Genomic DNA, 13,257 nt, shown 5'->3' with positions numbered 1-13,257 from the left:
GCTGCTGCAGAGGGTCATGGATCAGGATGGCCAGAACATCATGCTGGCTTACATACTGTAAAATAAGGCACCCTTAGTGTTTTAAATATGCATTTGACATATTACTATGCATTTTTCTCGCACACTCCATATTATGGTTACTGGAACGTATCCTATATTTGTGTGCTAATGTGTCGGGTCCAGAGTCACTCAAAAACAGATGAATGGCAGTATAGGCTGTAGACTCTGAATCCCAGTCTGTGCTCAGCCAACCTACACTCTTTGATGGATCACTTTAAAAAGAACACAATGAACCGCAGAGAATTTATCTTCTTTTTTTTTAATTAAAACTATTATATAAAAAAAACAAGTCAATGCATCTGGTATCGTCTAAATATCCACTCTGTCACATTCACATTCTGCTTTCATAAACTCCTCACATACTACGCAATGAAGGCACTCCATGTTCCATTTTTCTATCGGTTGTTTGAGTTACTACATTACAAGCATGCAGCTATACCTGACCACAGATCAGTTGTATTTGGCTTTATACTGGGTACTGGTCCCACAGGCTGCTGTGATAGAGCTGCTATGCTGCCCTGTAGAGGGGACTGGAGATGGAGAGAAACTTGCAGGTGCTCTAAAGTTCAGTGCCCCTGGTGTGTCATCTTCAGGATCTGGAGTAGCAAATGCTGCACCTCTTCATCCATGCGACCCTGTTGACAGACGATCATGCCATCTTGAAATGAAAGGTAACCGATACTGCAAATAGCAGTCCAAGATACTTGGAAAAGTATCAACAGAAAAACAATGTTAACCACCAACTAAACATTACAATAACTGTACCGTTTTAAGAGAGGCATCAAGAAGACAATTTCTACCTGCTAAAAGCATTAAAGGTAAGCATTTATGCAGCCAGCTCAACAACATAGAACAACAAATTATACCTAGCATGCCAAAAGGTAATAACAAATGACTACACCTTACTATGGTAGAGAAATATGAAACTACTGGGAAAAAAATAGAAATTTGAGTTCCTTTTCTTTAAAACCTCGTCTGAAATTATGCTTTGTTCAGAAAGATGACAGAGACACATTTTTACTCTTTCATGTGTATCTGATAGGGGGACAAACCAAAGTTTAAGTTCCATTAACATTTAAGACAGATGAACTGAACGCTAAAAATCACTGTGATCTAGATAAATCAACTGAAAAATACAGGCGGCAGCCAGTGGTACCCCTCAGCCTCCTATTAGATATACCTTTGGTATCAATTTGACCTTGACCTTGAGGTCAAGGTCACTGAGATCTAAATTTGTCCGAGATTTTTAGTAGATACACCTATGCATCAGTTTGAAACTCCTATGTTGCATCATTCTGGAGTTATCACACTCATTAATGTGTGTGTTAACGTTGCCTGCCTGGCAGGATGACTACAGTATTTTACAGCTGAGGGTTAAAAAGTCAGAACAATGGGGTCAACAATGTGTGCGCACGTGATCTAATTATACAAAGACTGCTGTGGTGTGATCCAAAGTAGACACACACGCAGACAAATCCTCAACAAATTTCCATTTCAGTCCTAATTGTTGTGCATATGAGTGCACTGAACTGACCTGCACAGCTGCCAGTAAGTGTGAGCGGTATACAGTCACCACTTGTTTGTGCTTTCTCTCCCAATCCTGCAAAAAAAAGACAATATTAGTATCATATTACAGTACAAATCTCACATGCTCACTGTCTACAACCCAGTCAGGCCTTTCCAGTCATCAAGTGTAGATCTTTTAACTGTTCCCAGAATTAGATCCAAGTGCACTGAGGCTGACTTCAGTTATTGTGGTTGTGTTCATTTGAATAAGCTCCCTGCTGACCTCAGATCGATTATATCTATCAAAACATCTAGAAAAACAAAACAAAAAACTCAAAACCTTTTTATTCGTCCAGACCTATATGTAAATTTTCACTTTGAATCTAATAGATCACCTGGAGCTGTTGAGTGAGGATGGCAATCCTGTTCTGCAGAGCCATTTGCTGTCCAGGGTTACCATGATGGGTTGATGAGGAAGAAGAGGTGATTCCGAGAGGAGGCGAGAGAGCACCCAGGGCCTCTTTCAGTCGGAACACCTCCTTTGACAGCTCTGTTATCTGCACACATATTGAACACATCAGTTTGTACAACCTTGTTCTTCAAGAGCAGCTGTGAACTTCATGAATAGCTGGCATCTCACCTTGCGGTCCTTCTCTTTCACGAGGCTCTGGGATTCCTGGATGTCCTTGTGGAGTTCCTGGATATGGGTTGACTGGGCTTGTAGTTCAGCAAGTTGTTTTTGAACTGTGGCGAGCTGTGACTCTGCGACCTGCCGCTCACTCTTGTTAAAGAGTGCCTCCCTTTGTACCTGGAATACCTGCAGTAGACAAAAATACCAACAGTCTCATCCTGCCTCTTAATAAAACATCTCTGCATTTAGTCATTTAGTTTATTATTTAAATGCAACAGCAGATGTGAAGGAAAATTCAATTTGGAGTGTCCCTACGATGAGATTAGATGTACTTTATTTATCCCACATTTGGGAAGTTAATTTTTTTACAGCAATTAAAATCAGTTAAATGCAAAAATATATAATAAAAAACTTAAATTAGTAGGATAGTTGTATTGCTTTCTGCTGTTTTGTTATATTTTGAATTGGTAGTGCACAAGCAACTTTAGTACATGACTAAGTACATATAAGGATGGGTCATTGCAACAAAAAGAAGTACAGAAGTAATGGAGTAGGATAATGTAGAGGCAGGCAGGAGGCCTTCAAGGCCCACGGCTACTGCTGCTGTTGCAAACAACAACATCTGAGGTCTCACATAATATCATAGACACACAGACCTCAGTGCAGGTCTTCTCGTGTTTACGAGTAAGATCGTTGAAACGGGCCGTGATGGCGTTGATCTCAGCCTGCAAAGAGAGCCGAAGGGCCTCGTGATCCTCCTTAGAAATCAGACCCTGTTCTGCAGCCTTCTGGGATTTCAGCTCTCTCAGTTCCATCTCCTTCTCACTCAGAGCATCACGAGCTGCTGCTGCACCGCTCTCACTTTCCTGCAGGGCGTGCTGGAGCTCTGCCTGTGAGACAAGCCAGGATTAACTGAAGAGTTATTTCATTCCGTCTGACCATGTGTGCATTTAAAACAAACTTCTAAAATTTTGAAATTCAATATCAGTATTATTACTACTATTATTACTACTATTATTATTATTATTATTATCATTACTACTACTATTATTATTATTGTATGCCATTTAATAATGTGCAAGATGGCAAGGTTCATTAACAAGGGATCTGTTTGTTCAAAATTTGTGGCTGAATAAAATTAAAAGCAGAAGAAGTAACTAACTAAACTAAAAGCACATGTGCATAGCTCTTACTTCTCTCCATACCTCAATAAACAATTTAAAGAAACTGCAAATGCCCATTTTGTAATTCACTGTATTTAATAATAAAGATTTTTCAGGAAAAAAATGGAGGCATCATTCAGGCCTGAAGTTTCATGCTTCAGATAAAATTTATTAATTTTCACTGCAGGCAGATTCACTCACAATTAGCTTTTTACAGAACAATTACAGCAACTTATTACTGTATATTGTGCATGTGAGTTATGTTCTTTTTAAGGTGATGGAAAAATGTGAACATGTCCTTTAAAAGTGGAGGAAATGGTTTTCCTTCCATTTATCAAAAGCCTTTTCTGCTGAGTCTATATTTAACATCCCTATATTTAAGAAGAGCCCTGCCTTATCAGCTACTTTTGATCTGTTATTATCATATTTGTACATTTCTGCTGACCTTGACTTTCTCATGCTCCTCTTTGGGAATGGCATCCTGCATGACCTGCAGTTTAGCCTCCAGTGAGGCAGCCTGCTCCTCAGCCTGGCCCCGAAGGGTTTTTTCTTCCTGGAGCTCTTGCAGTGTCTGAGCAAGTTGTTCTGACACCGCAGACAGCGCCTCTTTATGTTTCGCAAGTGGCACCGTGTCCTTCAGCTGCAGGGCGTCCTGTGCCCGGCTCTCCCGCTCGGCGCACAGACAATCCAGAGCCTGAGCTGCTTCCTGCCTCGCTACTTCAAGTTCTTCTCTCACCGCTGCTAAGGTGCGTCTGGAGTGCTCTGATTGGACAGAGGCACAAACATTAACACATGAACTCAACCTGTGAACTAAATACAATGGTTTTCTATTCATGCAAAATGACACCGCATTATCAGTTGTACCCGATATGACTGAGGGCTCTGAACTCTCTGAATGCTCTTCCTCCTCTTCTTCATCTTCCTCTTCTCCATGTGGTGGAGGTCTGATTCTCTCCAGCTCCAGGAGGGCATCGTTGAGCCTTCTAGCCACATCCGCTCTCTCCCTTGCCAGCTGCTCACACTGGAGTCCCAGATTCACCTGCACCTCCTCCAGCTCCGAGCGGGGCACACATTTCCTCAGTTCTCCCTCTAGCTCATGCAAACGCTCCTGAAGACGATGGACCTGATCTCCATCTCCTGCTCCGCCTCCATCTTTTTCTGATATCCTGCTCTCTGCCAGGGCTGCCTCCAACTTAGCAACTTTGTCACGTAGGCACTTCACTGTTTCTGTATCTTCTATTTTGTCTTCTTTCTCCTCTTCCTCTTTTGTAGACTCCTTCTGGTCCAGAGCAGCCTGGAGTTCCTTTACTTTCTCTGTCAGCTGTTTGATTATGTCACTGTCCGAACTGCTCTGACCCCCAGCCTCACCCGTTCTTTTAGAAAGCTCCTCCTCCAGCTCTGTCACCCTGGCTCTCAGCTGCTCTGCCTCCTGGCTCGGGCCCTCCTCTGAAGCCCCAGCACCTGCTGCAGCAATATCCCCTATACCACACTCCACAGAAAGCACCCCGACACGCATCTGCTCCTTTAGCTCCTCCAGCTCAGATTTGGAAGAGGCCAACTGCTCCTCCAGCTCACGCAGCTTCTCCTTCAGAGCTTCTGTATTCTCTGAATCTGCAGCTCCTCCCTGAGAGCGCTCATCATCACTGCAAAACAAGAGACTTGAAGTGAAATTAAGAAAACATGCTAGATTCATATGAGTCAGACATTAAGTTGTTACAGAAAACAACAAGCACACAAGGTGATGTCCTGTAAAAAAACAAAACAAAACGTAAATTCTAATCAATTATAAATATTGTCCACCCTTTATGAAAACAAGTGACATACAGTTTATTGTTAAACAAACAAGGGCGTAAATGAGTGATTGCTTCAGAATTAGATAACACTTTGTCAGTGTATTATTGAAGTGTTTTGTTGCTTAGCTGCAACACAGATTTTATATTTTTTCAAAGAGAAATAATACACATGATGCAATAGCAGCCATGAAACCTTATGTCATGAGGACTCAATTTGTAAACAAGCACATTTTAGAATAAAGGCCAGAGCCAGTGAATGGGAACTCTTCCTGTGATTCTAGTTTGATGTGGTAGTATTTCAAATAAATTCTTACTGCTGCTCTTCCACACTGGAAGCCTCCGCTGAAGCCTGGGCCTGAGAGAAGCGCTCCTGAAGGGTTTCATACTCTTTTCTCAGGGTTTCATACTGAACGAGCGGGACAAAGTCCGAACTGGAGGTCTGCATGTCTGTGTCATCCTTCTCAAACATCTCCAACATCTGTACACAACAGAGGTGAAACTATAGCAGCTTATTAAAAACTCAGTTAGCTTTAATATGTGACCCCAACAGAATGTGCACAGAAAATTCAGGTAGTGTCGTTAGAGTACCACATGTTTTTGTGACAGGGTGAGCATATACTGCCAGTTCAATTCAATTTTACTTCAGTTTACTTAAGTCTTTATTGAGTTTGGACTTTTCATGTTTCCAGTGGTGAATGAACAATCACACTATAACAGAATGCTTCATAAAACCTTCAGCACTAATAAGCTCTGATTAACTTCAACTAGCATGACCCGGTCAGCATAGAACGCCTGCAAAATGCCTCCATGTCTACATCTGATGTTGCTGTGTTCTATTTATACCTAAATGAACTAACTGCCTGGGTGCATTAGTGCACCAAAGTGAACCGTCCCAAAGTTTAAGTGGTCATGACTAATGCTTGAATGAAGGACACTCAGCAACTCTTGAAACAGAATCTTCATCTCTTGCCGGGAACCAATTAATACTCTTTTGACTACCAATTTATTCTTGTTAATGAGCCAAAATAATGAAGGCATGAAAATGGTGTCTGTGCATGTGTGAGAGTAGGTACTTATACATTAGCTGTGTATTTATGCTGCCTGACCTGAACTTTCAGAACAAGTTCAGCATTCTGGGAAGTAAGATCCTCTATTTGTTTATGCAGCTCAGCAACAGCTCCTGGGTCTGCAGGGGCAGGAGAGGGGCTGACTGAGTCAATGTCCGTTTGAGAAGAGGCCTCATCCTGAGCAGGGGAGGCTCTGGAGCGCTTGGAGAGCAGCTTTTCTAGAGCGAAAGTTCAAAAGAAACAAAGACAAAAATAAATCAGTGTGACTCCCTGACATGACAGATGTAAGAATACCCAAGTGGCACAGCAATGACACCGGCATGAAGCGCATGCACGCTCTGTGCTAGGGACGGGAACGTTCACAAATACTTGGATCGCATACCTGGGAAGTCCAGCATTTCATCCAGGTCCTCAGAGTCACTCGCCCCAATACCATGGACTGCTTTCAGTTCCTCAAGCAGTTTGTCCCTCTCTGCCTCTGCCTCCTCCAGACGTTTCTTTAGTTGGGAAAGCTGGTGAGCAAACACACATAATATTGGCCACTGCGGTTGCATTCAGACAGTGCACTTTCAATCACTGAAGGTTTAAACAAAATAAGGGAATGCACGCAAAGCATTAAGGAGACTGCTGTTCAGTACCTCCTCCAAGGCAGAGAGGGCGCTCTGCTGCTGCTGCTCCAAGGCTTTGATCTTCTGGAGCAGACGGCCTCTCTCCAGACGCAGCCGCCGAATCTCCTCAAACACCTCCTCGTCTTCAGCCTAAAACAAAGCAAAAAACAAAAACAACCCGACAAAAAAAATAATTAAACCAATAATAGTCTGCCTTTTATGTTAAGATAAAGGAAGAAACCCTTAAAAGCCAAATAAGAACCAACATTACAGTGCTAACCTGGGGTGACTGCTGGGTTTCTTGAGGCTGGGGAGAGGGAGGTGGGGACTGGGACTGATGGGTCTCTGGAGAGTGGGTAGGAGGAGCTGAACTCTGGGACTTTTGGGAAGGTGGCACACCCTGCATCTTTGAGATCAGCAAAAAAAATAAAGACAATCACATAACATAGATCAATAAACAATCGAGTTAATGTCTTGAGAAGCAATGTTGTAGCTTAGAGATTTCAGCAAAGGTACAATTAGTATAAAGAGGGGCACCTGCTAATTTTTTCAGACTGCGAAGTGGAGCTGTAAACTACAAATTCATTCACATCTTTTATTTCCTACAGTCAATCAAAAGAAAATCTTAGGTGTAACATTTCTTAACTATTAAACGGATATCACTTCATGTTTAGGGTACAGGAGATGCTGCAAATGCTGACAATAATGAATAGAGAAATGTTTCCTGCCCACTAACATGTTTCTTACAGTACCTGAAGAGGAGACCGAGGAGGTGGAGGAGCTTTCCGTTTGCGGGGGGTAGTCCCCCCTTGCACTGATGAAGCTGCTGAGGGGCTTTGGGAAGGCTGCATGGAGGTGAGAGGGTGATAACAAGCAAGCAAAGTTCAAACTCAACTTAAAAAACAAACAAAAGGGGAAAATGGAGAAAATCAAGATGAGACAAAAGGTCAACAACTAAAGAGAAAGAAAGCCAACAAAAAGAAAGCAGCACAAAAAAACAAAACAAAAAAAAACAATGACCTCATATTGGAAAACATGCACAATATGATTGCCAAAGTGAGCCATGATCTCATTTATGGAAGGAGTGATGCAGCACAAGGATATGCAACATTACCTCCTCCCCTGCGCCCTCAGAGACTATGTATGCATAGGGAAAGAAACACATTAAAGCACTTAAACCTCATCTGCACAGAGACTCAGAAAACAGCTCGAAAAACATGCAGACAGTGCCCTGAAATCCCTTTCTAATGTGCAGTTTACATAGGTGCCATTCACGTATCATGTAGTAAATCTATGAAAATCTCTCAAATTATTATGAACCAATGTGGTCAGGCATCATGTGCACACCAAATTACCTCCTTCATCTTCTCAAAAAAGCCAAACATCTGTTTTCCATGTAGCCTATCAGCAAAGTCTTTGTGGAGAGATAAAAGCGGAAGCAGCCTTTTTTCATTTTTATGCCCCACTTTACAATCACGCCCAGCTGTCCTTCTGATCCACTTCCCTCTATTACAGTTGTTTTCCAAGGAGGGCAATGAGAATGTCTGGATCTGGAGCATCACAGCAACTCAAACCATACTCTGGGTCTGATTATCTCTGGAAAGTCACTGTGTACCATGTGTTACAGTAGGGATCTGAGTAGCTGTGTTTTCACCATTCCCAAACATTCAGTAATTTGACTGATTATCTGAGCTGCACTACTGAGACAGGTCTTTTGAGATCTTAGAACAAAAGCAAATGCAAACACTACTGAAAGAAGACTTGGGCCTCATACCTGAAGGTACTCCATCCTGCAGCATCTCAATGATACGTTGGTTGCCTGTGGTTACGCTGTAGTCGGTAGCTTTGTGTCCGAGGCCGTCGACCAGCTGTGTGTTGGCCCCACCTCTCAGCAGAGCCTCTACAGTCTCAACGCTGTCACTCTCACAGGCCAGCATCAACGCAGACCTGTGACCCCACACAATATATAATTACAAGGTAATAAAAAAAATACTTACGATGAGGAATGCAATACAAAAAGAAACTACAGAAGTATTAGAGAATGTTTATTTCTTTCCAGGCCTTCACTTACATATTGTGCAGAGTTATCTCGTTTGGCATGTCAATCATTGCAAAATAAAATATGCTAAAAAAAGGGTGCAATGTTTCATTTTGTTCAAAGTTTCCAGTTATAAAAGTTAGGATGTGTTTTGAAAAACAAAAAACAAACACACTGCAGGATACTCAATATGAAGCAGAAAATACTGCAGTTTTTCATTTTATGCCAAAATTGTGTCTTTTCCCTTGTTAATTTTAACCAGAGGACTGTTCTCTAGTAATCCTCTCCAAGGGGCCATCTAAAGCCAACCCGAAAGCTGTTGCCCCAGCTGGAGATCCTGACCTGCATCCCTCCAAATCTCTCGACTACTGGAGTAATTCTATGGGAATCCTTTCTGCAGACCCAGACTGCTGTGAGAGTAATCCTGAAGAGATTTTATTTTTGTTCTAGCTTAGCTAGAGGGTTCTAGTGGTTTCATGCCACTTTCTATTGATGTGAAATTCCAACCTGTTTGACACTTTGGTCATTGCATCTTTAAAGATTTCAAGAAACAAGAAATGAAGGCCCAAGCAGTCATACCACTGCCTCACCAAGCCATGCAAGGAAAACAATATTTGGGATACTATCAATAACAGTTCACTACCTTCTTTGATTATCTTGTATGTTTGCATTTGCACCTCGACCCAATAGAAAGACACACAGTTCCACTCTACTCATCTGGGCTGCCAATAACAGAGGGGTGGCTCCGTCCTGAAAAAAAAAAAAAAAATTAAAAAATAAATAAAATTAATTTTTGGTCAGCAAAAACAGCAAACCAAACAGCTAAACTGTCAAACTTACAGTGTCCTGGGCATCCAGATTAGCTTTAAAGTCCCACAGGGTCTCAGTGCAGGACATGCAGCCACTGACCGCTGTGAGTACAACCAGCGTTCAGGCAATTAAAAGTTTGCATATAGTACGTTTTGCAACGACATGATTAAATTAAAATAAATAAACAGAACGATCAATAAAATCTTGTTATAAGCAAACTGTTATGGAATTAAATAAACTGGTGTTATACTTTTATTCTGTAACTGCTACCTGCAAGATGGAGTGGTGTCCTTCCAATGCTGTCCGTGCAATCTACTGCCATTCTTTCCTGTTAGAGGAAACAAGCATGCATCATTGGTCACTTGATAAATATTTAAAATAACGGCCATTATTTTAATAATGATTTCAATAATTAATTGATTAGCTATGGTGTCATTGTTGGTTTTTTACCTGTAACAGTCTCTTTAAGCACTCAGACTGGCCATTTTTGGCTGCAAGATGAAGGGCGCTGAAGCCTGGAGTCAGACAGTTACAGATATTTTATAAACAGCCCAGTGGCTTACAGGATACAACTATGTTTCTGTTTAATAAAATCCCTCACCAGCCCCATCGGTGACGCTGATGTCTGCACCATGAGAGATGATAACCTCCAGACAATCTAGCCGGCCTCGGGATACAGAGAGGTGAAACCTGTCAGGAGGAACAGGACATGTCACTACATCTTACAGATGAGAGGATAAAAATAAAAATGGCTTTTATATCTGCATTTCTGTTCCAAAATGTCACAGTTAGTGATCCTTCTCATCAGTTAAGTTTCAGCTCAAGATTCTAGTTACTTTTATTTACACTTGTGGTCATAGATTGACATTCACTAATTTTGGGCATGAATGTGATGGTAATTTAAGGTTTTTAATGATTTCTTTGAACAGTTTCTTTTCCAGAGTTTTATATGTCTAAGGTGCACTTTGTTTCTGGCACAAGTCTAGCTGATATTTGACCACTCTTCTTGGTAGAAATGGCAGAGTTCATTTAAACTGGTTGGTTTCCTGGCACTACCTGGCTACAAATTTTCAACAGGGTTGAAGGCACAGCATTGGGAAGGCCATTCCAGAAGCTTAATGTTAGCCTGCTTTATCTATTCCAAAAACAGTTTTGATGTGTGTTTGGGATCATTGTCCTGTTGGAACACAAATGGTATCAAAGTTTCAATCCTGCCGCTTCCGATTTACAGACTTACAGAAACAAATTTGCTTCCAGCGTTGTAAGGTAAAACTTAGGCACTCAACTTACGCCGACTTGCCCTCAGCATCCAGCTTGGTAGGACAGAGACCTTTTTTGACAATGAGAGCCAAGACTTTATCGGGTTCATTCTGCTCCACAGCCTGCAAGAGCCTTTCATCACTCTTACTCCAGTCCTGACTCTGAGGGGGCCAAAAAGGAGAACAGGTCACCATGAAAACTGATACCGTACCACTTTTCTTGCCATTCAACACAACAGATGACTGAGAAATATGGAGCAGTTAGAATGATCCAGTAAAGAAAAGAAAAACACAGTAAAGACAACAGAGCACAACAATTTTATAGTTTATGCAAAGTAACTTAAATACAGAAATATTATAAACTATGGAGGCAAAAAAATCACTTATGTTTCTATTTGATACCTACTGGCAGTGGTAGCAGGCTGAAACAAGGACAGAACCTCTTCATCAGGCTATAAACAGGCTGTTGAGGATCCATACTGGTAACAAGGTGTCACACACAACTACAGCTACAGTATACGAAGCCACTACAGTGTTTCCTATCTGACAATACACACTGCCACCTGGCTTCATAACAATACAAACACACTCCAAATGATCGAGAAAAAAAAAATCAGTTACTCCTAAGTTTCTTTAAGCTACCCTTTAGAGGTCAGAGCAAAAACACAGCAAAGCTCTACATACCAGAGAATTTATGCTCACGTCAAATCATACCTCCAGTGAAAATGAAGGACTGTCACAGATAAACTGTGACGCACGTACACATAACACAGCTATTTTCTGTCCTCCCTCTCCGCATTTAAAACAGCATCCTTTCGTCCTGCTCCAGCTGCTAGCAGAGACATAGCCCGTCTATCCACTGCACCACACATACTCTCCCTCCTTTCCTCACTGCCCTCCTTTCTCTAACCTAACATTTTCTCTTGTGCCTTCCGCTCTATAGCCACCTCATTTCTTTTCTTCATTAGTTTTTTTTTTTGCCAGGTCTTCCAACAGTACCCCTTGGCGTCAGCGTCACAGATCTGTGCCTCTGCAGCTTCAGAGTAGGGCCTGTGCGATGTGAGGACTCAGCAAAAACAGGAAAAGGGAGCTGGATAAGCTGCACGCTGCTCTGCAGGTTTGGGACGTCATTTATAGGGAACGGGAGAAAAGCAAGACACACAAACACAAATAGGTACAAACCGCAAAAACAGGACAGCCCGAACTAGCCATTTTACCTATCTGGACTCTTGGAGTGCTAAGTTATACTCCACACAGTCTCACCTAAAAAGGTAACCTTTATTGCCACTAAGTCAGGGTGATACAGCACAAAGAAAAGCCTATAATTGTTCTAAAAGCATCACCAGCATGAAAATGCTAACACAAGCAGTCTAGTTAGATAAACCAGCAACTTTCAGTGCAGCCTATCAGTTTGAATACACCACACTGCATCGTGTAGAGGATTGCTATAATTCTCTGTTGGTTCTTATTTAAAAAGTAAAGTTAACATTTTAAACAGCTTTCATGTGAAAAAGCATGACAGCAGGATAATAGGAGCTATTTGTGTGTGCATGTGTGTGTGTGCAGGTACATGTGAATAATTGAGGGCTACCTGAGATCTCTGGTTACAGCCGCAGTCTGGAGACAGTCCTGCCTTCCTGCTGCTCAGTGACACCAAATCCCACTGCCCCCCATTACACATACACACAGAAAGCAACCTGGGACTGTATAAATGACTACATAACACATTCCAGTTCAACACCTTAACATTAATTTAAAAACCAAATAACTTGAAGTAGCATATCAGACAGGTGTGCTCCATTAAAACATACCCACCTGTAAAACTCAAGATGCCCCACAACAGATGGCTCTTACCTCAGTCTTTTTAAATTTTGCTTTCAGGCTTTTCATAACGGTTGGACAGCCTTTGTCTAAACAGGTGCACTGCAAGGTAATAATAAAAAAAAGAACTAAAGTTAAAATGCTAGTGTAATTCTCAGTGGGTCTTAAGGAGGGTTTGATTCATTTACCCATTACTCAGCTCTCAACAGTGGACCAGCCACAAGGTAAGTACTAAAATTTAGGGAGTACATAAGGAATGTACCACCAGGCTAGCATCAACACTAATGCAGTTCATGCAGACACACAATTACACAGACCTATTACTCAGCTGGAGAAACGTGCAGCCTACCTGTGGACGACCGTCTACCTCCAGGTGAGGGTTTCATCTGTCCCACGAGCTCCTCGCGGCAAAATACTGAAGTCACTGCTGCCTGGCGGACAGCAAGAATGCGCCCGCCCTAATCGTAAATTAACCAATCAGCACTGCAGGAAACGCCGGAT

General features: G+C 41.9%; 1 protein-coding gene across 3 annotated transcripts; it reads right to left on the bottom strand.

Moving 5' to 3' along the window:
- Positions 1-351: 351 nt before the first annotated feature.
- ankrd24 (ankyrin repeat domain 24) lies at positions 352-13,256 on the bottom strand. 3 transcript variants are annotated; one of them, XM_039607173.1, is made up of 22 exons: positions 13,106-13,256; positions 11,342-12,858; positions 10,967-11,097; positions 10,278-10,366; positions 10,127-10,191; positions 9,947-10,004; positions 9,707-9,777; positions 9,510-9,616; positions 8,603-8,775; positions 7,576-7,673; positions 7,109-7,234; positions 6,859-6,978; positions 6,603-6,732; positions 6,260-6,438; positions 5,468-5,631; positions 4,225-5,003; positions 3,806-4,122; positions 2,854-3,087; positions 2,207-2,383; positions 1,962-2,123; positions 1,595-1,660; positions 352-695 (listed from the first exon to the last, which is right to left on the bottom strand). In XM_039607173.1, exons 2-22 carry the CDS (start codon positions 11,411-11,413, stop codon positions 627-629), a joined length of 3,387 nt encoding a protein of 1,128 aa, XP_039463107.1. In that variant the 5' UTR covers positions 11,414-12,858; positions 13,106-13,256; the 3' UTR covers positions 352-626. The 3 variants fall into 3 exon arrangements, with proteins under 3 accessions (XP_039463107.1, XP_039463108.1, XP_031591882.2); XM_039607174.1 differs by having other exon boundaries at positions 12,790-12,858; positions 13,106-13,252; XM_031736022.2 differs by lacking the exons at positions 11,342-12,858; positions 13,106-13,256 and having other exon boundaries at positions 10,914-10,975.
- Between the last annotated feature and the right edge of the window lies 1 nt (position 13,257).

The sequence above is a fragment of the Oreochromis aureus genome, linkage group 23, assembly GCF_013358895.1.
Source record: "Oreochromis aureus strain Israel breed Guangdong linkage group 23, ZZ_aureus, whole genome shotgun sequence".
NCBI classification, from domain to species: domain Eukaryota; kingdom Metazoa; phylum Chordata; class Actinopteri; order Cichliformes; family Cichlidae; genus Oreochromis; species Oreochromis aureus.
This window is presented reverse-complemented; position numbering and strand designations above follow the sequence as displayed.